This window comes from Bombina bombina, chromosome 2 (genome assembly GCF_027579735.1).
Source record: "Bombina bombina isolate aBomBom1 chromosome 2, aBomBom1.pri, whole genome shotgun sequence".
NCBI lineage: Eukaryota > Metazoa > Chordata > Amphibia > Anura > Bombinatoridae > Bombina > Bombina bombina.
The window spans coordinates 598,076,216-598,102,563 of record NC_069500.1 but is presented as its reverse complement, the minus strand read 5'-3'; the positions used below and the strand labels follow the sequence as shown (position 1 = coordinate 598,102,563).

The 26,348-nt window shown below is 42.0% G+C and overlaps 1 protein-coding gene across 1 annotated transcript in view; it reads right to left on the bottom strand.

The window, feature by feature from the left end:
* The window catches only part of CEMIP2 (cell migration inducing hyaluronidase 2), a 380,284-nt gene that overhangs the window by 84,104 nt on the left and 269,832 nt on the right, over positions 1 to 26,348 (bottom strand). Inside the window, exon 16 of the mRNA XM_053702507.1 lies at positions 9,309 to 9,486. Within this exon, the coding sequence (XP_053558482.1) occupies positions 9,309 to 9,486 (178 nt within the window). The remainder of the gene's footprint in view (positions 1 to 9,308; positions 9,487 to 26,348) is intronic.

The window sequence follows — 26,348 nt, the reverse complement described above, 5'->3', positions numbered from 1 at the left end:
TACCTCCCTCAGATGGCCGAGAAACAGCAATATGATCTTAACTACTCCGGTTAAAATCATAAGAAAAACTCTGGTAGATTCTTCTTCAAACTCTGCCAGAGAGGTAATAACACGCTCCGGTGCTATTGTAAAATAACAAACTTTTGATTGAAGTTCTAAAAACTAAGTATAATCACCATAGTCCTCTCACACCTCCTATCTAGTCTTTGGGTGCAAGAGAATGACTGGAGGTGACGTAGAGGGGAGGAGCTATATAGCAACTCTGCTGGGTGAATCCTCTTGCACTTCCTGTAGGGGAGCAGATAATATCCCAGAAGTAATGATGACCCGTGGACTGATCACACATAACAGAAGAAATGACAACAACAGAGCCATTCTTAAAACGGTACTAGCGGGACTGGCTCCTCTCATGTCTTAAAACATAACATTAAGAGTGGTGCAGATCTTTTACAAATAAAATGCCAAAGAGCATTTTATTTTAATAGCCCAGAGATAAAATAAAACCTGAGCCACCAATAAAGGGTTAACTCCCTCTAGCCTATGAAGGAGATTAACCCCTAAAGTCTCCATACTCCACATGCAAATTAAGTGCCTGCCTCTGCCAATAAATAATCCTCTATCAAGGATTCTTTTGTCCCCAAATAAAGTGCAGAGAGTTTCATTAACCCCTTCAGTGCCCGTCTCCCAGCCCCATAAGACAAAGGCACTTACCTGCACTTCTAGCTGTCTGGAAGGACGACAGCTCAAAAGGCGTGAAAGGACGCCAACTCCTTACAGAGGCCTGTGGAAAAAATAAAGTACTAGGGCAGCAACATGTTAGGAAAATGCAGCAAGGCCCACCTTACAAGTTCCTAACTGCTTTAAAGCCACCACTACTCTACTGAAGAGATTGGCGAGGACTACAGCTATACCCTAAAATCTTGCTTGTAGCAAAAGAAAACATAATTTATGCTTACCTGATAAATTTATTTCTCTTGTAGTGTGTTCAGTCCACGGGTCATCCATTACTTATGGGATATATTCTCCTTCCCAACAGGAAGTTGAAGGATCACCCAAGCAGAGCTGCTATATAGCTCCACCCCTCACATGTCATATCCAGTCATTCGACCGAAACAAGACGAGAAAGGAGAAACTATAGGGTGCAGTGGTGACTGGAGTTTTAATTAAAATTTAGAACTGCCTCAAAAAAAGACAGGGCGGGCCGTGGACTGAACACACTACAAGAGAAATAAATTTATCAGGTAAGCATAAATTATGTTTTCTCTTGTTAAGTGTGTTCATTCCACGGGTCATCCATTACTTATGGGATACCAATACCAAAGCTAAAGTACACGGATGATGGGAGGGACAAGGCAGGAACTTTAAACAGAAGGAACCACTGCCTGTAGAACCTTTCTCCCAAAAACAGCCTCCGAAGAAGCAAAAGTGTCAAATTTGTAAAACTTTGAAAAGGTATGAAGTGAAGACCAAGTTGCAGCCTTGCAAATCTGTTCAACAGAGGCCTCATTCTTAAAGGCCCAGGTGGAAGCCACAGCTCTAGTGGAATGAGCTGTAATTCTTTCAGGGGGCTGCTGTCCAGCAGTCTCATAGGCTAAACGTATTATGCTACGAAGCCAAAAAGAGAGAGAGGTGGCCGAAGCCTTTTGACCTCTCCTCTGTCCAGAATAAACGACAAACAGAGAAGAAGTTTGCCGAAAATCCTTAGTTGCCTGTAAGTAGAACTTCAGGGCATGGACTACATCCAGATTATGCAAAAGACGTTCCTTCTTTGAAGAAGGGTTAGTACATAATGATGGAACAACAATCTCCTGATTGATATTCCTATTAGAAACAACCTTAGGTAAAAACCCAGGTTTAGTACGCAAAACTACCTTGTCTGAATGAAAAATCAGATAAGGAGAGTCACAATGTAAGGCAGATAACTCAGAGACTCTCCGAGCCGAGGAAATAGCCATCAAAAATAGAACTTTCCAAGATAAAAGCTTAATATCAATGGAATGAAGGGGTTCAAACGGAACACCCTGAAGAACTTTAAGAACCAAGTTTAAGCTCCACGGGGGAGCAACAGTTTTAAACACAGGCTTAATCCTAGCCAAAGCCTGACAAAAAGCCTGGACGTCTGGGTTCTCTGCCAGACGTTTGTGAAAAAGAATAGACAGAGCAGAAATCTGTCCCTTTAACGAACTAGCGGATAAACCCTTTTCTAAACCCTCTTGTAGAAAAGACAATATCCTAGGAATCCTAACCTTACTCCATGAGTAACTCTTGGATTCACACCAATGTAAATATTTACGCCATATCTTATGGTAAATTTTTCTGGTAACCGGTTTCCGAGCCTGTATCAATGTATCAATAACCGACTCCAAGAAACCACGCTTTGATAGAATCAAGCGTTCAATCTCCATGCAGTCAGCCTCAGAGAAATTAGGCTTGGATGGTTGAAAGGACCCTGAAGTAGAAGGTCCTGCCTCAGAGGCAGAGACCATGGTGGACAGCACGACATGTCCACTAGGTCTGCATACCAGGTCCTGCGTGGCCATGCAGGCGCTATCAGAATCACCGATGCTCTCTCCTGTTTGATCCTGGCAATCAGACGAGGCAGCAACGGAAACGGTGGGAACACATAAGCCATGTTGAAAACCCAAGGGGCTGCTAGTGCATCTACCAGCACCGCTCCCTGGACCTGGATCCGTAACAAAGAAGCTTGGCGTTCTGGCGAGAAGCCATGAGATCCAGTTCCGGTTCGCCCCAACGAAGAATCAGTTGAACAAATACCTCCGGGTGAAGTTCCCACTCCCCCGGGTGAAAGGTCTGGCGGCTTAGAAAGTCCGCCTCCCAGTTCTCCACGCCTGGGATGTAGATCGCTGACAGATGGCAAGAGTGAGACTCTGCCCAGCGAATTATCTTTGAGACTTCTAACATCGCTAGGGAACTCCTGGTTCCCCCTTGATGATTGATGTAAGCCACAGTCGTGATGCCTTCAGGGAATTCCAGACTGCGCCCCAGCCTAGAAGGCTGGCATCTGTTGTTACAATCGTCCAATCTGGTCTGTGAAAAGTCATTCCCTTGGACAGATGAATCCGAGACAACCACCAGAGAAGAGAATCTCTGGTCTCCTGGTCCAGATTTAGTAAAGGGGACAGATCTGAGTAATCCCCATTCCACTGACTCAGCATGCATAATTGCAGCGGTCTGAGATGCAGGCGCGCAAATGGCACTATGTCCATTGCCGCGACCATTAAGCCGATTACTTCCATGCACTAAGCTACTGATGGGCTTGGAATGGAATGAAGGACACGGCAAGCATTTAGGATTTTTGATAACCTGGACTCCGTCAGGTAAATCTTCATCTCTACAGAATCTATAAGAGTCCCTAGAAAGGGAACCCTTGTGAGTGGTGACAGAGAACTCTTTTCCATGTTCACTTTCCACCCATGCGACCTCAGAAATGCTACAACTATCTCTGTATGAGACTTTGCATTTTGAAAATTTGATGCTTGTATCAGAATGTCGTCTAAGTACGGAGCCACCGCTATGCCTCGCGGTCTTAGTACCGCCAGAAGCGAGCCCAGAACCTTTGTAAAAATTCTCGGGGCAGTAGCTAACCCGAAGGGAAGAGCTACAAACTGGTAATGCCTGTCTAGAAAGGCAAACCTTAGGTACCGATAATTATCTTTGTGAATCGGTATATGAAGGTAGGCATCCTTTAAGTCCACTGTGGTCATATACTGACCCTCTTGGATCATGGGTAGGATGGTTCGAATAGTCTCCATTTTGAATGATGGAACTCTTAGGAATTTGTTTAAGATTTTTAGGTCCAAGATTGGTCTGAAGGTTCCCTCTTTCTTGGGAACCACAAACAGATTCGAGTAAAATCCTTGCCCTTGTTCCGTCCGCGGAACTGGGTGGATCACCCCCATTACTAGGAGGTCTTGTACACAGTGAAGAAAAGCCTCTTTCTTTATTTGGTTTGCTGATAACCTTGAAAGATGAAATCTCCCTTGTGGAGGAGAAGCTTTGAAGTCCAGAAGGTATCCCTGAGATATAATCTCCAACGCCCAGGGATCCTGGACATCTCTTGCCCAAGCCTGGGCGAAGAGAGAAAGTCTGCCCCCCACTAGATCCGTTTCCGGATAGGGGGCCCTCTCTTCATGCTGTCTTAGGTGCAGAAGTAGGCTTTCTGGCCTGCTTGCCCTTGTTCCAGGACTGGTTGCTTTTCCAACCCTGTCTGTAACGAGCAGCAGTTCCTTCCTGTTTTGGAGCGGAGGAAGTTGATGCTGCTCCTGCCTTGAAATTACGAAAGGCACGAAAACTAGACTGTTTGGCCTTTGATTTGGCCCTGTCCTGAGGAAGGGTGTGACCCTTACCTCCAGTAATGTCAGCAATAATCTCCTTCAAGCCGGGCCCGAATAAGGTTTGCCCTTTGAAAGGAATATTAAGCAATTTAGATTTAGAAGTTACATCTGCTGACCAGGATTTAAGCCATAGCGCTCTGCGGCCTGAATGGCGAATCCGGAGTTCTTAGCCGTTAGTTTGGTTAAATGCACAACGGCATCCGAAACAAATGCATTAGCTAGCTTAAGGGCTCTAAGCTTGTTCAAAGTCTCATCCAATGGTGCTGTGCGAATAGCCTCTTCCAGAGACTCAAACCAGAAAGCCGCTGCAGCAGTGACGGGCGCAATGCATGCAAGGGGCTGTAATATAAAACCTTGTTGAACAAACATTTTCTTAAGGTAACCTTCTAATTTTTTATCCATTGGATCTGAGAAAGCACAACTATCCTCCACCGGAATAGTGGTACGCTTGGCTAAAGTAGAAACTGCTCCCTCCACCTTAGGGACCGTCTGCCATAAGTCTCGTGTGGTGGCGTCTATTGGGAACATTTTTCTAAATATCGGAGGAGGGGAAAAAGGAACACCGGGTTTATCCCACTCCTTGTTAATAATCTCTGTAAGCCTTTTAGGTATAGGAAAAACGTCAGTACACACCGGTACCGCATAGTATTTATCCAGCTTACATAATTTCTCTGAATGATTGCGACACGGTTGCAATCCCAGAGCCGCTAATACCTCCCCTAGTAATACACGGAGGTTCTCAAGCTTAAATTTAAAATTTGATATTTCTGAATCCGGTCTCCCTGGATCAGATCCGTCACCCACAGAATGAAGCTCTCCGTCCTCATGTTCTGCAAATTGTGACGCAGTGTCAGACATGGCCCTCATATCATCAGCGCGCTCTGTCCTTAACCCAGAGCTATCGCGCTTGCCTCTTAACTCAGGCAAATTAGATAATACTTCTTTCATAACATTAGCCATATCTTGTAAAGTGATTTGTAAGTGCAGATTCATCTGTGTCAGACATGTTTAAACAGACTAGCAATGAAGCTATCAAGCTTGGAAATTTCTTTCAATAAGTTTACAAGCAATATAAAAAACGCTGCAGCGCTTTTAAAAACACAAAAAAACTGTCACAGTTGAAATAACAATGAACTAATACGGTTATAGCAACCAATTTTAAACAGTAAATGTATGAAATTAGCAGAGGATTGCACCCATTAGCAAAAGGATGATTAACCCCTCAATACCCAAAACGGATAATCTATTTAAGATTTAACGCTTTTCTCACAGTCAAACACACTGTCACAGGTCTGCTGTGACTGATTACCTCCCTCAAAAATGAATTTTGAAGACCCCTGAGCTCTCTGGAGACGTCCTGGATCAAAGAGGAAGAAGCAGGAAGACTGTGCTAGAATTTTAACTGCGCAACAAGGCGCTAAAAAAAGGTCCCTCCCACTCATATCACAACAGTGGAAGACCTGATATAACGGTGTCTATGCAGAAATATACGTTAGCCATGTGGAAAAAAATCATGCCCAAAAAGATTTATCACCAAAGTACCTCACAAAACGAATAACATGCCAGTAAACGTTTTAAAAAACAACTTTCCAGTGTTATGCAAAGTTATCACTAAGCCTGCTACCAGTCGCTTCTACTGCAGTTAAGGCTCATAAATTTATTTCAGTACTAACAGTATTTAAAGTTAAATTCTAGTCCCTAGAAAATAACTCAACTGCGCATACATTTATCAGCCTGATATCAGTTGCTACTACTGCATTAAAGGCTGTACTTACGTCATATGGGTAACAGCAGTGTTTTCATAGTCAATTCCATTCCTAGAAAATATTTTACTGCACATACCTCATTTGCGGGGGACCCCGCATGCTATTCCCTTCTCTGAAGTCACCCCACTCCTCAGAATGTGCGAGAACAGCCAGTGGATCTTAGTTACGTCTGCTAAGATCATAGAAAAAAACGCAGGCAGATTCTTCATCTAAATACTGCCTGAGAGAACAAACAACACACTCTGGTGCTATTTTAAAATAATAAACTTTTGATTGAAGAATGTTACTCCTATCTCCTCTCACAACCTCCTTTGTTGAGACTTGACTGGGTATGACATGTGAGGGGGGGAGCTATATAGCAGCTCTGCTTGGGTGATCCTCTTGCAACTTCCTGTTGGGAAGGAGAATATATCCCATAAGTAATGGATGACCCGTGGACTGAACACACTTAACAAGAGAAATCCAATTTTCTTCAGACACCAAAACTTTACCTCCTCCATTAACAGAGGCAAAGAGAATGACTGGGGATTATGGGTGGCGGAGTGACAACAGCTTTGCTGTGGTTCTCTTTGCCTCCTCCTGCTGGCCAGGAGTAATATACCCACTAGTAATTAATGACGTTGTGGACTCTCCATATCTTTGGAAATAAAAAATAAAAAGGTTATGAGAGCTCATAAATTTCTAATCTCAGTGTTATCATATACAACTTGCATTCCTCAAACATACCATGGGGGCGATTTATCAAGCTGAGGCGGATAGGGGAGCACATATGCACCCCTGTCCCCCTGCAGCTCGCCTCTGGCAGGCTGCAACCCCCTGGCAGAATTCAGCATTGCACATGATTGCTATTTTGTGCTCACGTGCAATCCCGCCCCCTACCTGCGCACAGCCGATCACGCACGAGCAGGAACTGTCAATCTCCCCGGTCGAACTAGACCGCAAAGATTATTTTTCGCCACTTTAGAAGTGGCAAAAGGTTAGGAAAGCAGCGATCTGATGACTGCTGCTTGTTAAATATGGCATGCAGGTTCTCTTGTGAGAACCTGCAGCCGTAGGGGCTCAAAGGCTGGTGAAAGCCTTTAATAAATCGACCCCCATGACTGATTAGATTATCAGACACTACAGAAATATTATAGATGATAGCAAATGCAGATGTTAAATTACTAAGGTATATAGAACCATGCAAAAGTCAGACCTGCATTATCTAGATCATAGACAACCACATTTATAACTACATAACCAATTAACTTTTGAAGAAAAGATTGAGGTTTTATTTCATATTTATTTCTTTTTTGTTGGAAGCAGTCAGACTTTTTTACCATTTAAAATCATTTGAGCTTATGGAAATAATTATAGTAAAACTGAAACACTCCAGATGTTTCTTGGTAAGCTGCTGATTTAACCCTGTGGGATCCAATTTATTTGGGAAAACTTGCCAGCAGATATCTTCATATTATGTACAAACATAATGTAGTGAGAACCTTTTACATCCTTTATTAGCCATGGCAAGCTGAACCTCTGCCAGTTAATGATGTTGCTGATAATGACAGCCAGCATATTCCACAAGCTAAAAGTTTGATTTAATACACTACCATCTCATCATATTGTAGTTTCATTTCTTATATGGAATGTATGTCTTACACATTTGGTTTTATTATAAACCTTTTCTCAGAAACAAATAAGTTATTCAGGTCTCATATATATGATAACAATTCAGGACTGTTGATACTCTCCTTAGGAGTGGGGTCCTACAAAAAAACACTCCAAGAGCAAAAAGGGCAGCCTGAAAGCGATGAGAAAAAGCCCAAGCGTAAAAGCAAGAGACCTCCAGAAAACTACAAACTGTGAAAGTCTTTATTTGTCCACTATCCTAAAAACACTGAACGAGAATGGTTTTAAGGGAAAGACACCATCAAGGAAATCAATGCTGTCTAAAAGAACATTGCAGCATGTTACATTTGTCCAAGATGATCTGGATGTTCCAGAACTCTTCTGGGAAAATGGGCTGTGAACAGATGACACGTTATGTGTAAAGGAAAAAAGGGCACTGCTTACCAACACCAAAACCTCATCCCAACTGTGAAGCATGGTATAGGGAGTTTCATAGTTTAGGGCTGCTTGCTGCCCCAGGGCTTGGACACTTTGCATTCAAAAGTATATCAAGACATTTTACAGGAGTATGTCAGAGCAGCACTACATAACCTCAAGCTCAATAGGGGTTGGGTGATGCAGCAAGACAATAGCCCAAAGCACACAAGTGAATCAATTAAAGAATGGCTGAAAAAGAAGAAGATTCATGTTTTGGAAGTCAGAGAGCTGAGATTCTGTGGCTTGACCTAAAGAGGTTTGTGTAACTAAGACAACCCAGAAATATTGATGAACTGAAACAAACTTGTAGGAAGGAATTGTCAAAAATGAATCCTCAACATTGTGCAAGTCTTATTAGTAGCTACAGGAAACGTAGGTGTAGAAAACTATCTACAGATATCCTCTGTGTTTGACTTGCTAAACTGCACTTCAGTGATGAAATGATTACTTTGTCACTGCTGTTTGATTGATGGCTTTGAGGAAGTGATGGCTTTGAGGAAGCCTTTGCAAAGCACTGTATCACAGTCTCACAAAAAGGATAAGGAACCTATTGTAAACTTGCGTACATTTGTAAAAAGGCATCTTTCAAATGCAAGCTGTCCCAAGGATTTAAGGTTTGTTTTAACATAACAGTATATTCTTTTTCCTTACTCTTCTGCAGATCATCTGAGTTTTGATATGACACAGCGAGAAATGTACAAAAGAACAAAATATACTGTGTACAAGAGTGCTTGTAATTAGATTTGTGTAGCTTCAACAATAGCAGACTAATCAAATTTGTTTTACATTTCTTACTGTGTGTGACCAATTACTAGGTTATTTAAAATGCTCTTAAATCAGTTTGAAAAAAATAATAGATTTCTGGCCTTATATGTATGACAAAACATTAATGACTTTCATGGCACCTTGACCACTTTTATAAAATATACAAAAATCCCCCTCTGAACATTTATAATGAAAATAAAATGTAGTAGCGATAACCAGCTCTAGTGCTCTGTCTTTAGCTTTTATTAGTTGCAAACATATACACGTCTGTACTTTTGGCAATAAAGAAATAATAATGATTTAAAATGTCTTTATTTAAAAACATTTTACTCACATTTGCTCCAAACTTTAGAAATGAAATGTTGTTTCTTGGTGTAAGCTGCCAGGGGTTTTTCATTAGGAAGCCTATGGCGCTGGTGAACCGATCAGGTGTAGGGACAAAGTTTTTAAAAGTGCTCTTTGTAAGACGAATTGGTCCATCATAAATCTGAAATCCTCTGATTGGAAATGTCCTGTTAAATGAGGAATTAAAACAAAAATAAAACTCTCAATGAGAAGAAAGTGAAAGCAAAAAAATACTTAAGACACAACATTTATTAAACTATTATTTATTATTATTATCAGTTATTTGTAGAGCACTAACAAATTTTGCAGCGCTAAGATTATACTTCTGTTGAAACATTCATAGTGGCTTCCAATTTAAAGATCTCAAAATAACCAGAATGTGTTCACACTAATATTTTAAGTAACTCTGCTTCATACGTGATTTGTGACATGTGTCAACATGGCCATAAAGAACAAAACAGTAGAATAGTATAAATCGACAAATGCATAAAAAAAGAGACAATAAAGAAGCACTTTTTTTAATTTTAAAGTAGTAATTATTTTCAGGCAGAAGTAGATTAAAAAACTAGGCCATTTTCTTTCTAGAAGGAAAACATCAAGGCTGAAAAGCGAAAATCCCCTGCATTAGCCGCTGGTGAAGTTTTAAGTTGGTAGGGCAGAAACCAAACTTCTTAATGTTAGCAGTCAAAATGAGACTAACCAATCATGGACCAGCACCTGGGTAATATTACATCTCTTCCTTTTTCATCGCACCTTACATTTACAATGTTACTCACACGAAGACCTTTATGTGTGTTAGAGAATACCGTATATATCGCCAATGCTCTAATAATTTAAAGGGACAGTCTAGGCCAAAATAAACTTTCATGATTCAGATAGAGCATGAAATTTTAAACAATTTTCCAATTTACTTTTATCACCAATTTTGCTTTGTTCTCTTGGTATTTTTAGTTGAAAGCTTAACCTAGGAGGTTCATATGATAATTTCTTAGACCTTGAAGGCCACCTCTTTTTTTTAGAATGCATTTTAACAGTTTAGGGTGTTAGTTAATGTATTTCATATAGATAACACTGTGCTCGTGCAGGTGAAGTTATCTGGGAGCAGGCACTGATTGGCTAAACTGCAAGTCTGTCAAAAGAACTGAAATAAAGGGGCAGTTTGCAGAGGCTTAGATACAAGATAATCACAGAGGTTAAAAGTATATTAATATAACTGTTGGTTATGCAAAACTGGGGAATGGGTAATAACATAATTTATGTAAGAACTTACCTGGTAAATTAATTTCTTTCATATTGGCAAGAGTCCATGAGCTAGTGACGTATGGGATATACATTCCTACCAGGAGGGGCAAAGTTTCCCAAACCTCAAAATGCCTATAAATACACCCCCACCACACCCACAATTCAGTTTAACGAATAGCCAAGAAGTGGGGTGATAAGAAAGGAGCGAAAGCATCAACAAGGAATTGGAATAATTGTGCTTTATACAAAAAAATCATAACAACCACAAAAAGGGTGGGCCTCATGGACTCTTGCCAATATGAAAGAAATGAATTTATCAGGTAAGTTCTTACATAAATTATGTTTTCTTTCATGTAATTGGCAAGAGTCCATGAACTAGTGACGTATGGGATAGCAAATACCCAAGATGTGGAACTCCACGCAAGAGTCACTAGAGAGGGAGGGATAAAAATAAAGACAGCCAACTCCGCTGAAAAAAGAATCCACAACCCAAATCAAAAAGTTTTAATCTTATAATGAAAAAAACAGAAATTATAAGCAGAATAATTAAACTGAAACAGCTGCCTGAAGAACTTTTCTACCAAAAACTGCTTCTGAAGAAGAGAAAGCATCAAAATGGTAGAATTTAGTAAAAGTATGCAAAGAAGACCAAGTTGCTGCTTTGCAAATCTGATCAACAGAAGCTTCATTCTTAAAAGCCCAGGAAGTAGAAACTGACCTGGTAGAATGAGCCGTAATCCTCTGAGGCGGGGATTTACCCGACTCCAAATAAGCATGATGAATCAAAAGCTTTAACCAAGAAGCCAAAGAATTCTTAGGATTAGGACACAACGAAGGGACAACAATTTCTCTACTAATGTTGTTGGAATTCACAACCTTAGGTAAAAATTTAAATGAAGTGAGCAAAACCGCCTTATCCTGATGAAAAATCAGAAAAGGAGACTCACAAGAAAGAGCAGATAATTCATAAACTCTTCTAGCAGAAGAGATAGTCAAAAGAAACAATACTTTCCAAGAAAGTAATTTAATGTCCAGAGAATGCATAGGCTGAAACGGAGGAGCCTTTAAAGCTCTCAAAACCAAATTAAGACTCCAAGGAAGAGAGATTAACTTAATGACAGGCTTGATACGAACCAAAGCCTGAACAAAACAACGAATGTCAGGAAGATTAGCAATTTTTCTGTGAAAAAGAACAGAAAGAGCAGAGATTTGTCCTTTCAAGGAACTTGCAGACAAACCCTTATCCAAACCAACCTGAAGAAACTGTAAAATTCTAGGGATTCTAAAAGAATGCTAAGAGAACTTATGAGAAGAACACCATGAAATGTAAGTCTTCCAAACTCAGTAATAAATCTTTCTAGATACAGATTTACGAGCCTGCAACATAGTATTGATCACTGAGTCAGAGAAACCTCTATGACTAAGCACTAAGCGTTCGATCTCCATACCATCAAATTTAATGATTTGAGATCCTGATGGAAAAACGGGCCTTGAGATAGAAGGTCTGGCCTTAACGGAAGTGGCCAAGGTTGGCAACTGGACATCCGAACAAGATCCGCATACCAAAACCTGTGTGGCCATGCTGGAGCCACCAGCAGTACAAACGAACGCTCCATTAGGATTTTGGAAATCACTCTTGGAAGAAGAACTAGAGGCGGAAAGATATAAGCAAGTTGATAATTCCAAGGAAGTGACAACGCATCCACTGCTTCCGCCTGAGGATCCCTGGACCTGGACAGATACCTGGGAAGTTTCCTGTTTAGATGAGAAGCCATCAGATCTATTTCTGGAAGCCCCCATATCTGAACAATCTGAAGAAACATCTGGGTGAAGAGATCATTCTCCCGGATGTAAAGTCTGGCGACTGAGATAATCCGCTTCCCAATTGTCTATACCTGGGATATGGACTGCAGAGATAAGACAGGAGCTGGATTCCGCCCATGCAAGCATCCGAGATACTTCTTTCATAGCTTGAGGACTGTGAGTCCCACCTTGATGATTGACATACGCCACGGTTGTGACATTGTCTGAAAACAAATAAACGGTTCTCTCTTCAGAAGAGGCCAGAACTGAAGAGCTCTGAGAATCGCACGGAGTTCCAAAATATTGATTGGTAATCTCGCCTCTTGAGATTCCCAAACCCCCTGCGCTGTCAGAGATCCCCAGACAGCTCCCCAACCTGAAAGACTCGCATCTGTTGTGATCACAGTCCAGGTTGGACGAAGAAAAGAGGCCCCCTGAACCAAACGGTGGTGATCTAACCACCAAGTCAGAGATAGTCGAGTATTGGGATTTAAGGATATCAGTTGGGATATCTTTGTATAATCTCTGCACCATAGGTTCAGCATACAAAGCTGAAGAGGTCTCATGTGAAAACGAGCAAAGGGGATCACTTCCGATGCTGCAGTCATGAGACCTAAAACCTCCATGCACAAAGCTACTGAAGGGAATGACTGAGACTGAAGGTTCCGACAAGCTGAAACCAATTTTAGATGTCTTTTGTCTGTTAGAGACAAAGTCATGAATACTGAATCTATTTGGAATCCTAAAAAGGTTACCCTTGTCTGAGGAATCAAGGAACTTTTTTGGTAAATTTATCCTCCAACCATGTTTTTGAAGAAACAACACAAGTTGATTTGTGTGAGATTCTGCAGAATGTAAAGACTGAGCAAGTACCAAGATATCGTCCAAATAAGGAAACACCGCAACACCCCGCTCTCTGATTACAGAGAGAAGGGCACCGATAACCTTTGAAAAGATCCTTGGAGCTGTTGCTAGGCCAAAAGGAAGAGCAACAAATTGGTAATGCTTGTCTAGAAAAGAGAATCTCAGGAACTGATAGTGATCTGGATGAATTGGAATATGAAGATAAGCATCCTGTAAGTCTATTGTGGACATATAATGCCCTTGTAGAACAAAAGGCAGAATAGTCCTTATAGTCACCATCTGAATGTTGGTATTCTTACATAACGATTCAAAATTTTTAGATCCAGAACTGGTCTGAAAGAATTCTCTCTGTTTGGTACAATGAACAAATTTGAATAAAACCCCAGACCCCGTTCCAGATATGGAACTGGCAAAATTACCCCAGATGACTCCAGGTCTGAAACACACTTCAGGAAAGCCTGAGCCTTTACTGGGTTCACTGGAATGCGTGAGAGAAAGAACCTTCTCACAGGCGGTCTTACCTTGAAACCTATTCTGTACCCATGAGAAACAATATTCTGAATACAATGATTTTGAATTGAATTGATCCAAACATCTTTGAAAAATCGTAGTCTGCCCACTACCAGCTGTGCTGGAATGAGGGCCGCACCTTCATGCGGACTTGGGGGCTGGTTTTGATTTTCTAAAAGGCTTGGATTTATTCCAGACTGGAGAAGGCTTCCAATTGGAAACCGTTCCTTTAGGGGAAGGGTCAGGCTTCTGTTCCTTATTCTGACGAAAGGAACGAAAACGGTTAGCAGCCCTAAATTTACCCTTAGATTTTTTATCCTGAGGCAAAAAAGCTCCCTTCCCCCCAGTGACAGTTGAAATTATAGAATCCAACTGAGAACCAAACAATTTATTACCTTGGAAAGAAAGAGATAGCAACGTTGACTTAGAAGTCATATCCGCATTCCAAGATTTAAGCCATAAAGCTCTTCTAGCTAAAATAGCTAAAGACATATACCTGACATCAATTCTAATGATATCAAAAATGGCATCACAAATGAAATTATTAGCATGTTGAAGTAGCTTAACAATGCTATACACATTATGATCTGGTACTTGTTGCGCTAAAGCCTCCAACCAAAAAGTTGAAGCCGCAGCAACATCAGCCAAAGAAATAGCAGGCCTAAGAAGATGACCTGAACATAAATAAGCCTTCCTTAGATAAGATTCAAGCTTCCTATCTAAAGGATCTTTAAAAGAAGTACTATCTGCCGTAGGAATAGTAGTAGGTTTAGCAAGAGTAGAGATAGCCCCATCAACTTTGGGGATTTTTTCCCAAAACTCCAATCTATCAGACGGCAAAGGGTACAGTCTCTTAAACCTTAAAGAAGGAGTAAATGAAGTACCCAAACTACTCCATTCCCTAGAAATTACATCTGAAATAGCATCAGGAACTGGAAAAACCTCTGTAATAACTACATGAGGTTTAAAAACCGAATTTAAACATTTACTGGTTTTAATATCAAGAGGACTAGACTCCTCCATATCTAATGCAATCAACACCTCTTTTAATAAAGAACGAATAAACTCCATTTCAAATAAATATGAAGATTTGTCAGTGTCAATATCTGAGGCAGAATCTTCTGAACCAGATAGATCCTCATCAGAGATAGATAAATCAGAATGCTGGCGGTCATTTAAAAATTCATCTAATTTATGAGAAGTTTTAAAATACCTTTTACGTTTATTAGAAGGAGATATAACAGACAGGGCCTTCTGAATAGAATTAGAAACAAATTCTCTCACATTAACAGGAATATCCTGAACATTAGATGTTGAAGGAATAACAACAGGAAATGGACTACTACTAATGGAAATATTGTCTGCTTTTGAAAGTTTATCATGACAACTAACACAAACTACAGCCGGAGGAATAGTTACCACAAGTTTACAACAAATGCACTTAGCTTTGTTAGAACCGACATCAGGCAGCAGCATTCCAGAAGTAGATTCTGATACAGGGTCAGATAGAGACATCTTGCAATATGTAATAGAAAAAACAACATATAAAGCAAAATTATCAAATTCCTTAAATGACAGTTTCAGGAATGGGAAAAAATGCAAACAGAATAAGCCTCTGGAAACCAGAAGCAAAAAGAAACAAAGACTTAAATAATGTAAAAAAAACAATTGACAAATTTTTTTGGCGCCAAAAACGTCTGCAACAAACACGAGCGTCATAGATGAAGCAACTACGTGAAAACTCTCGGCGCCAACTAAGACACCGGAAATGACGTAATTACGTCAACCAACGTAATTCTCGTGCCAAAAAAGTCTTGCGCGCATTTTTTGCTCCCGCGAGCCTAACAGCCCGCAATTTAGAAAGAAAAGTCAATTTGAAAAATTTTCAGGTGAGAAAAAAATGTATTCATATGCATTTCCCAAAATGCAACTGACAGTCTGTAAGAAGGAAATATACTGATTAACCTGAATCATGGCAAATATAAGTATAAAACATATATTTAGAACTTTACATATAAAGTGCCAAACCATAGCTGAGAGTGTCATAAATAAAATAAGACATACTTACCAAAAGACACTCATCTACATATAGCAGATAGCCAAACCAGTACTGAAACGAGAATCAGCAGAGGTAATGGTATATAAGAGTATATCGTCGATCTGAAAAGGGAGGAAGGAGATGAATCTCTACGACCGATAACAGAGAACCTATGAAATAGATCCCCGATAGGATGACAATTGCATTCCATAGGCAATACTCCCTTCACATCCCTCTGTCATTCACTGCACTCTGAGAGGAAACAGGGCTTCAGCGTGCTGCGAAGCGCATATTAACGTAGAAATCTAGCACAAACTTATTTCACCACCCCCATAGGAGGCAAAGTTTGTAAAACTGAATTGTGGGTGTGGTGGGGGGCGTATTTATAGGCATTTTGAGGTTTGGGAAACTTTGCCCCTCCTGGTAGGAATGTATATCCCATACGTCACTAGCTCATGGACTCTTGCCAATTACATGAAAGAAAAAGGGATTATCTATCTTTTAAAACAATAAAAATTCTGGTGTAGACTGTCCCTTTAAAGTAACAGAGCTTGAGTTAGTTGCCCTAGTATTACCACACACATACATTGTAACTAAACCACTATTCATCACTACTAGTGGTAAGAAAACTGCCTCTGCAAAATTCAAGACACTACCCTCCGTCAGCAAGGTCTAGCCCTACACAGAGCTGACAAACTGAACAATCACTGCTGCAAACCGAACAAGTCACACAAAAAAATATAAGCAATGTATTTACCTTGCTTTTTCCATGCAAAAATATTCCAGCTGCTGTTCTATCCTTTCAGAGTACTGAGAGGAGTAATAAAACCACTCACAACATCCTGTATAATCAGAGGCAACCAATCACCACAACCAGACTAGCACATACCTAGATGGCAAGCTGAACATTTCAGCTTTGGCTTACTACACCAACCACACTGGGAACAATGAGCTGAACTGCAGTTGGTCTGTGGTAACTGTACTCTTACTTAGTTCTATGAATTAATTGCACTGGCAACAGAGCATTTGATATCCCTGCAAGGGACTAAAATGGCCTGAAGATGAAGCTCACATTGAAATACTTTATCTTAACCAAGCAGGAGAAACAATTATCCTATAATATAAAAGGCCAAGTGTGTTTGTCCGAAGCCGTCATGCGCAGTAGAGACAGCACAAGGACAAACACACCTGGCCTTACCTGAAATGCTGTTTGCGGCAAAAGTGGGAGTGGCCGGGCTGGAGCATGGGTGTGGCCGAGCGGGAGGCGTGACCGGGCGCGGTCGGTTTAAAAAAGAGGGGAGAGAAATAGAAAGGGGGAGAGACAAAAAGAGATAGGAAAGAGCTAAAGAGGAGAGAGAGCAAAAGAGGGAAGAGAGAGAGAGCAAAAGAGGGAAGAGAGAGAGAGCAAAAGAGGGAAGAGAGAGAGAGCAAAAGAGGGAAGAGAGAGAGAGCAAAAGAGGGAAGAGAGAGAGAGCAAAAGAGGGAAGAGAGAGAGAGCAAAAGAGGGAAGAGAGAGAGAGCAAAAGAGGGAAGAGAGAGAGAGCAAAAGAGGGAAGAGAGAGAGAGCAAAAGAGGGAAGAGAGAGAGAGCAAAAGAGGGAAGAGAGAGAGAGCAAAAGAGGGAAGAGAGACAGAGCAAAAGAGGGAAGAGAGACAGAGCAAAAGAGGGAAGAGAGACAGAGCAAAAGAGGGAAGAGAGACAGAGCAAAAGAGGGAAGAGAGACAGAGCAAAAGAGAGAAGAGAGACAGAGCAAAAGAGAGAAGAGAGACAGAGCAAAAGAGAGGGATGGAGAGAGACAGAGCAAAAGAGAGGGATGGAGAGAGACAGAGCAAAAGAGAGGGATGGAGAGAGACAGAGCAAAAGAGAGGGATGGAGAGAGACAGAGCAAAAGAGAGGGATGGAGAGAGACAGAGCAAAAGAGAGGGATGGAGAGAGACAGAGCAAAAGAGAGGGATGGAGAGAGACAGAGCAAAAGAGAGGGATGGAGAGAGACAGAGCAAAAGAGAGGGATGGAGAGAGACAGAGCAAAAGAGAGGGATGGAGAGAGACAGAGCAAAAGAGAGGGATGGAGAGAGACAGAGCAAAAGAGAGGGATGGAGAGAGACAGAGCAAAAGAGAGGGATGGAGAGAGACAGAGCAAAAGAGAGGGATGGAGAGAGACAGAGCAAAAGAGAGGGATGGAGAGAGACAGAGCAAAAGAGAGGGATGGAGAGAGACAGAGCAAAAGAGAGGGATGGAGAGAGACAGAGCAAAAGAGAGGGATGGAGAGAGACAGAGCAAAAGAGAGGGATGGAGAGAGACAGAGCAAAAGAGAGGGATGGAGAGAGACAGAGCAAAAGAGAGGGATGGAGAGAGACAGAGCAAAAGAGAGGGATGGAGAGAGACAGAGCAAAAGAGAGGGATGGAGAGAGACAGAGCAAAAGAGAGGGATGGAGAGAGACAGAGCAAAAGAGAGGGATGGAGAGAGACAGAGCAAAAGAGAGGGATGGAGAGAGACAGAGCAAAAGAGAGGGATGGAGAGAGACAGAGCAAAAGAGAGGGATGGAGAGAGACAGAGCAAAAGAGAGGGATGGAGAGAGACAGAGCAAAAGAGAGGGATGGAGAGAGACAGAGCAAAAGAGAGGGATGGAGAGAGACAGAGCAAAAGAGAGGGATGGAGAGAGACAGAGCAAAAGAGAGGGATGGAGAGAGACAGAGCAAAAGAGAGGGATGGAGAGAGACAGAGCAAAAGAGAGGGATGGAGAGAGACAGAGCAAAAGAGAGGGATGGAGAGAGACAGAGCAAAAGAGAGGGTAGAGAGACAGAGCAAAAGAGAGGGTAGAGAGACAGAGCGCAAAATAGAAGGGAAGAGAGAGAGAGCGCAAAAGAGAAGGGAAGAGAGAGAGCGCAAAAGAGAAGGGGAGAGAGAGAACGCAAAAGAGAGGTAGAGAGAGAGAGAGAGAGAGAGCGCAAAAGAGGGGGAGAGAGAGCGCAAAAGAGGGGGAGAGAGAGAGAGAGCGCAAAAGAGGGGGAGAGAGAGAGAGCGCAAAAGAGGGGGAGAGAGAGAGAGCGCAAAAGAGGGGGAGAGAGAGAGAGCGCAAAAGAGAGGGGGAGAGAAAGCGCAAAAGAGAGGGGGAGAGAAAGCGCAAAAGAGAGGGGGAGAGAAAGCGCAAAAGAGAGGGGGAGAGAAAGCGCAAAAGAGAGGGGGAGAGAAAGCGCAAAAGAGAGGGGGAGAGAAAGCGCAAAAGAGAGGGGGAGAGAAAGCGCAAAAGAGAGGGGGAGAGAAAGCGCAAAAGAGAGGGGGAGAGAAAGCGCAAAAGAGAGGGGGAGAGAAAGCGCAAAAGAGAGGGGGAGAGAAAGCGCAAAAGAGAGGGGGAGAGAAAGCGCAAAAGAGAGGGGGAGAGAAAGCGCAAAAGAGAGGGGGAGAGAAAGCGCAAAAGAGAGGGGGAGAGAAAGCGCAAAAGAGAGGGGGAGAGAAAGCGCAAAAGAGAGGGGGAGAGAAAGCGCAAAAGAGAGGGGGAGAGAAAGCGCAAAAGAGAGGGGGAGAGAAAGCGCAAAAGAGAGGGGGAGAGAAAGCGCAAAAGAGAGGGGGAGAGAGAGCGCAAAGGAGAAGAGGAGAGAGAGAACGCAAAAGAGAGGTGGAGAGAGAGAGAGAGCGCAAAAGAGGGGGAGAGAGAGCGCAAAAGAGGGGGAGAGAGAGCGCAAAAGAGGGGGAGAGAGAGAGCGCAAAAGAGGGGGAGAGAGAGAGCGCAAAAGAGATGGGGAGAGAAAGCGCAAAAGAGAGGGGGAGAGAAAGCGCAAAAGAGAGGGGGAGAGAAAGCGCAAAAGAGAGGGGGAGAGAAAGCGCAAAAGAGAGGGGGAGAGAAAGCGCAAAAGAGAGGGGGAGAGAAAGCGCAAAAGAGAAGGGGAGAGAGAGAGCGCAAAAGAGAAGGGGAGAGAGAGAGCGCAAAAGAGAAGGGGAGAGAGAGCGCAAAAGAGAAGGGGAGAGAGAGAGAGCGCAAAAGAGACGATGGAACTTTGAGGAACTTGTTTAGAATTTTTTAGATCCAAGATTGGTCTGAAAGTTCCCTCTTTTTTGGGAACCACAAACAGGTTTGAGTAGAACCCTAGCCCCTGTTCCTCTTTTGGGACTGGGCGGATCACCCCCATGGTATGTAGATCTACACAGCATAAGAACGCCTCTCTCTTTGTCTGGTTTACAGACAATCGAGAAATATGAAATCTCCCCCTTGGAAGGGAGTCTTTGAATTCCAGAAGATATCCCTGGGACACAAGATATAGGAAACATTTTCTTAAAAACAGGAGGTGGAGAGAACGGAATACTTGGTCTATCCCACTCCTTAGTAATAATATTCACAATCCTCTTAGGGACTGGAAAAACATTAGTGTAAACAGGAACCTCTAAGTATTTATCCATTTTACACAATTTCTCTGGAACCACTATAGGGTCACATTCATCTAGAGTCGCTAATACCTCCCTGAGCAATAAGCGGAGGTGTTCAAGCTTAAATTTAAAGGCCGTCATATCAGAATCTGTCTGAGGAAGCGTATTTCTCCCTCAGAAAACAAATCCCTCACCCCTACTTCAGAGCATTGTGAGGGCATATCAGATACGGCTACTAAAACGTCAGACAGGCTCAGCATTTTTCCTAAACCCAGGCTGTCCCGCTTTCCTTGTAAACCAGGCAGTTTAGATAAAACCTCTGTGAGGGTTGTATTCATAACTGTGGCCATGTCTTGTAAAGTAAAAGAATTTGACGCACTAGAGGTACTTGGCGTCACTTGTGCGGGCGTTACTGGTTGTGACACTTGGGGAGAGCTAGATGGCGAACCCTCATTTACTTCTGATTGAGAATCATCTATTGCTCTATTTTTAAGTGCTAATATATGTTCTTTATAGTTTATAAACATATCAGTACAATTGGGACACATTCTAAGAGGGGTTGCCACAATGGCTTCCAAACATTTTGAACAAGGATTTTCCTTGGTGTCAGACATGTTAAACAGGCTAGTAATGTAACAAGCAAGCTCGGAAAACACTGTAATCAAAGTAAATAACACTTAGAAATAAAACGGTACTGTGCCTTTAAGAGAAAAAAAGCTGCACAAATTCTGCAAAACAGTGTAAAAAAGCAGTAAACTTAACGAAATTTTTACAGTAGCATCATAAAGGCTTAATGACTTTGCACAGCTATGCAAATAAACAATTAACCCCTTAATGGCAAAACCGGATTGAAAAAACGTCAAAACCGGTAAAAAAGACTTTCAGCACTTTGCCACAGCTCTGCTGTGGCTCCTACCTGCCCTTCAGAACGATTTGTGGGGAAAAAACCAACTTATTTTACAGCCCTTAAACAAAGCAGGAACCTCAGGAGAAGCAGTTAGATGTCTCAGAGAAAAAGAAACTGCGCAACAGAGGCGCGAAAATAGGCCCCTCCCACCTCACTCAATGTTTTGAGGCCTTTTAGAGAAACACCAGAGTGTCTCTTAATTAACCATGTGAGTTATAAAACTCAAAAAACAAGCCACAATGACCCCTTTAGTCCCTTCAAAAAACGTTATAATTTCACTGAATAAAAAACGTTTTTTCCTAACAGTGTCACCAGTAACTAATGAGCCCTTCAAGCAAGCTGAAATTCCTATCAAAGTGTCTGAATACAGCTTACCCTTCCCTCATGGGGATATTGCCAGCATTTTCTAGAATTAACACAGTCTGTCTAGAAAAATATAGACTGAACATACCTCATATGCAGCTTAGCCTGCAAACCGTTCTCCCAACTGAAGTTTTCCAGTACTCTTCAGGCCTTGTGAGAACAGCAGTGGATCTTAGTTACAAAGTGCTAAGATCATCATCCTCCTTGCAGAAATCTTCATCCCTTTTCTGCCAGAGAGTAAATAGTACACACCGGTACCATTTAAAATAATAAACTTTTGCTTGAGAAATAAAAAAGTTTTTGTCACCACATAGCTCTTTGCCCTTCCTAGCAGTTAAGCAGGCAGAGAGAATGACTGGGGGGTGGAGCTAAGGGGGGAGCTATATAGACAGCTCTGCTGTGGGTGCTCTCTCTGCCACTTCCTATAGGGAAGGAGAATATCCCACAAGTAAGGATGAATCCGTGGACTCGATACATCTTACAAGAGAAAAATACTCAGAAAACCTGGCCAACCATGACCAGGTCAGGTAGATGGAGCAAGGACATAGCCCAAGTTCCCACTACCGTGGAACACCCCGACCAGCCCTGAGATACAAGATTCCAAAACCACCCAAAACTAGGTCAGGAAAAAGGCCAAGTGAGCCTTCAGCAACCGGAAGTCTCAGGGAGAAAAACAGGTCCGTGCACCTAATAGTTCAGGCAAACCTTACCCTAGAACTAAAGAAGCCAGACACAAGGGTATGGATGCATATCCAAAGAAGCCGGATAGCTAGAAGAACTCGAAAGCCCCAACCAAAGGAAGGAACCACCCCTAGCTAAAGTCCAACACTCCAAGGAGCAAGGCTAGAAGTCATATGAAGATACTTCTCAAAGCCTAAGGACAACCAAGGGATACCTTGAGGTAAAAAAGAAAAAATCCTACTAGTAGGACTAGTCTCCCTATTACCTCCGCACTAGCAGAGGACACAAGGAAGAGAAAGGCACCAAGCCTACCCAGCTCCGGAAAACCCTGTGCTAAACAAAGTCCCAGCAGGGTACAACCATCACCCGGAAACACAGATCCCTAAAAGGAAATCCAACTCACCCAGAGACAATGGAAGAAAACCCAAAGGTCTCATAACTCAGACAGACAGTACACATCAAAGATCTCTAGTTACACTATAAACAGCTTACACGTACACATGCAAGGTGTCAAGAGCTGCAACTGGTTTCAAACTGCAAACCTTCCGCATGTTAGACAGCTATCCTGTACAAGCTGTTGGATCAAGTCCAAAAGGACAAATCCAGAGGCCTAAAAATGAAGGCAAAACCGCTCAATTGCAGAAAACTCTAGTTTCTGATGAACTCAGATGTCAGATAGAGTGACGCAACGGGAAACTCCCCTGCCTGGCCATCTATGAATGAAGGCTATAAGGACTGAAACAATCCTTCCCGCCTCACAGACCCACAGGTCCTCTTGAATGCTTAGTTGAACATGAAAAACAATGATAACCTGAGCACTCGGCGCTTCTACCGAACCAGCCGAGCAGAACAGTGTCACATGTCTGAACAGCCGCAAGACCGAACAAACCCAACAGGACCAGCCTGCACCTAGGGCCCTAAGCAGCAAGCTGCATAAATTCTCCCTCATAGGGGAAAAAACTGAAAACAGACATCTTTAACAAAGGACTAACATGTCCAAAACAACTTCCGAAGTAATAAAGAAACATAATTTATGTAAGAACTTACCTGATAAATTCATTTCTTTCATATTAACAAGAGTCCATGAGCTAGTGACGTATGGGATATACATTCCTACCAGGAGGGGCAAAGTTTCCCAAACCTTAAAATGCCTATAAATACACCCCTCACCACACCCACAAATCAGTTTAACGAATAGCCAAGAAGTGGGGTGATAAGAAAAAGTGCGAAGCATATAAAATAAGGAATTGGAATAATTGTGCTTTATACAAAAAAATCATAACCACCACAAAAAAGGGTGGGCCTCATGGACTCTTGTTAATATGAAAGAAATGAATTTATCAGGTAAGTTCTTACATAAATTATGTTTTCTTTCATGTAATTAACAAGAGTCCATGAGCTAGTGACGTATGGGATAATGACTACCCAAGATGTGGATCTTTCCACACAAGAGTCACTAGAGAGGGAGGGATAAAATAAAGACAGCCAATTCCTGCTGAAAATAATCCACACCCAAAATAAAGTTTAACAAAAAACATAAGCAGAAGATTCAAACTGAAACCGCTGCCTGAAGAACTTTTCTACCAAAAACTGCTTCAGAAGAAGAAAATACATCAAAATGGTAGAATTTAGTAAAAGTATGCAAAGAAGACCAAGTTGCTGCTTTGCAGATCTGGTCAACCGAAGCTTCATTCCTAAACGCCCAGGAAGTAGATACTGACCTAGTAGAATGAGCTGTAATTCTTTGAGGCGGAGTTTTACCCGACTCAACATAGGCAAGATGAATTAAAGATTTCAACCAAGATGCCAAAGAAATGGCAGAAGCTTTCTGGCCTTTCCTAGAACCGGAAAAGATAACAAATAGACTAGAAGTCTTACGGAAAGATTTCGTAGCTTCAACATAATATTTCAAAGCTCTAACAACATCCAAAGAATGCAATGATTTCTCCTTAGAATTCTTAGGATTAGGACATAATGAAGGAACCACAATTTCTCTACTAATGTTGTTGGAATTCACAACTTTAGGTAAAAATTCAAAAGAAGTTCGCAACACCGCCTTATCCTGATGAAAAATCAGAAAAGGAGACTCACATGAAAGAGCAGATAATTCAGAAACTCTTCTAGCAGAAGAGATAGCCAAAAGGAACAAAACTTTCCAAGAAAGTAATTTAATGTCCAATGAATGCATAGGTTCAAACGGAGGAGCTTGAAGAGCTCCCAGAACCAAATTCAAACTCCAAGAAATATAAGTCTTCCAGACTCTATAATATATCTCTCGAGATACAGATTTACGAGCCTGTAACATAGTATTAATCACGGAGTCAGAGAAACCTCTATGACCAAGAATCAAGCGTTCAATCTCCATACCTTTAAATTTAAGGATTTCAGATCCGGATGGAAAAAAGGACCTTGTGACAGAAGGTCTGGTCTTAACGGAAGAGTCCATGGCTGGCAAGATGCCATCCGGACAAGATCCGCATACCAAAACCTGTGAGGCCATGCCGGAGCTATTAGCAGAACAAACGAGCATTCCCTCAGAATCTTGGAGATTACTCTTGGAAGAAGAACTAGAGGCGGAAAGATATAGGCAGGATGATACTTCCAAGGAAGTGATAATGCATCCACTGCCTCCGCCTGAGGATCCCGGGATCTGGACAGATACCTGGGAAGTTTCTTGTTTAGATGAGAGGCCATCAGATCTATCTCTGGGAGCCCCCACAATTGAACAATCTGAAGAAATACCTCTGGGTGAAGAGACCATTCGCCCGGATGCAACGTTTGGCGACTGAGATAATCCGCTTCCCAATTGTCTACACCTGGGATATGAACCGCAGAGATTAGACAGGAGCTGGATTCCGCCCAAACCAAAATTCGAGATACTTCTTTCATAGCCAGAGGACTGTGAGTCCCTCCTTGATGATTGATGTATGCCACAGTTGTGACATTGTCTGTCTGAAAACAAATGAACGATTCTCTCTTCAGAAGAGGCCAAAACTGAAGAGCTCTGAAAATTGCACGGAGTTCCAAAATATTGATCGGTAATCTCACCTCCTGAGATTCCCAAACTCCTTGTGCCGTCAGAGATCCCCACACAGCTCCCCAACCTGTGAGACTTGCATCTGTTGAAATTACAGTCCAGGTCGGAAGAACAAAAGAAGCCCCCTGAATTAAACGATGGTGATCTGTCCACCACGTTAGAGAGTGTCGAACAATCGGTTTTAAAGATATTAATTGAGATATCTTCGTGTAATCCCTGCACCATTGGTTCAGCATACAGAGCTGAAGAGGTCGCATGTGAAAACGAGCAAAGGGGATCGCGTCCGATGCAGCAGTCATAAGACCTAGAATTTCCATGCATAAGGCTACCGAAGGGAATGATTGTGACTGAAGGTTTCGACAAGCTGTAATCAATTTTAGACGTCTCTTGTCTGTTAAAGACAGAGTCATGGACACTGAATCTATCTGGAAACCCAGAAAGGTTACCCTTGTTTGAGGAATCAAAGAACTTTTTAGTAAATTGATCCTCCAACCATGATCTTGAAGAAACAACACAAGTCGATTCGTATGAGACTCTGCTAAATGTAAAGACGGAGCAAGTACCAAGATATCGTCCAAATAAGGAAATACCACAATACCCTGTTCTCTGATTACAGACAGAAGGGCACCGAGAATCTTTGTGAAAATTCTTGGAGCTGTAGCAAGGCCAAACGGTAGAGCCACAAATTGGTAATGCTTGTCTAGAAAAGAGAATCTCAGGAACTGATAATGATCTGGATGAATCGGAATATGCAGATATGCATCCTGTAAATCTATTGTGGACATATAATTCCCTTGCTGAACAAAAGGCAATATAGTCCTTACAGTTACCATCTTGAACGTTGGTATCCTTACATAGCGATTCAATAATTTTAGATCCAGAACTGGTCTGAAGGAATTCTCCTTCTTTGGTACAATGAAGAGATTTGAATAAAACCCCATCCCCTGTTCCGGAACTGGAACTAGCATAATTACTCCAGCCAACTCTAGATCTGAAACACAATTCAGAAATGCTTGAGCTTTCACTGGATTTACTGGGACATGGGAAAGAAAAAATCTCTTTGCAGGAGGTCTCATCTTGAAACCAATTCTGTACCCTTCTGAAACAATGTTCTGAATCCAAAGATTGTGAACAGAATTGATCCAAATTTCTTTGAAAAAACGTAACCTGCCCCCTACCAGCGGAACTGGAATGAGGGCCGTACCTTCATGTGAACTTAGA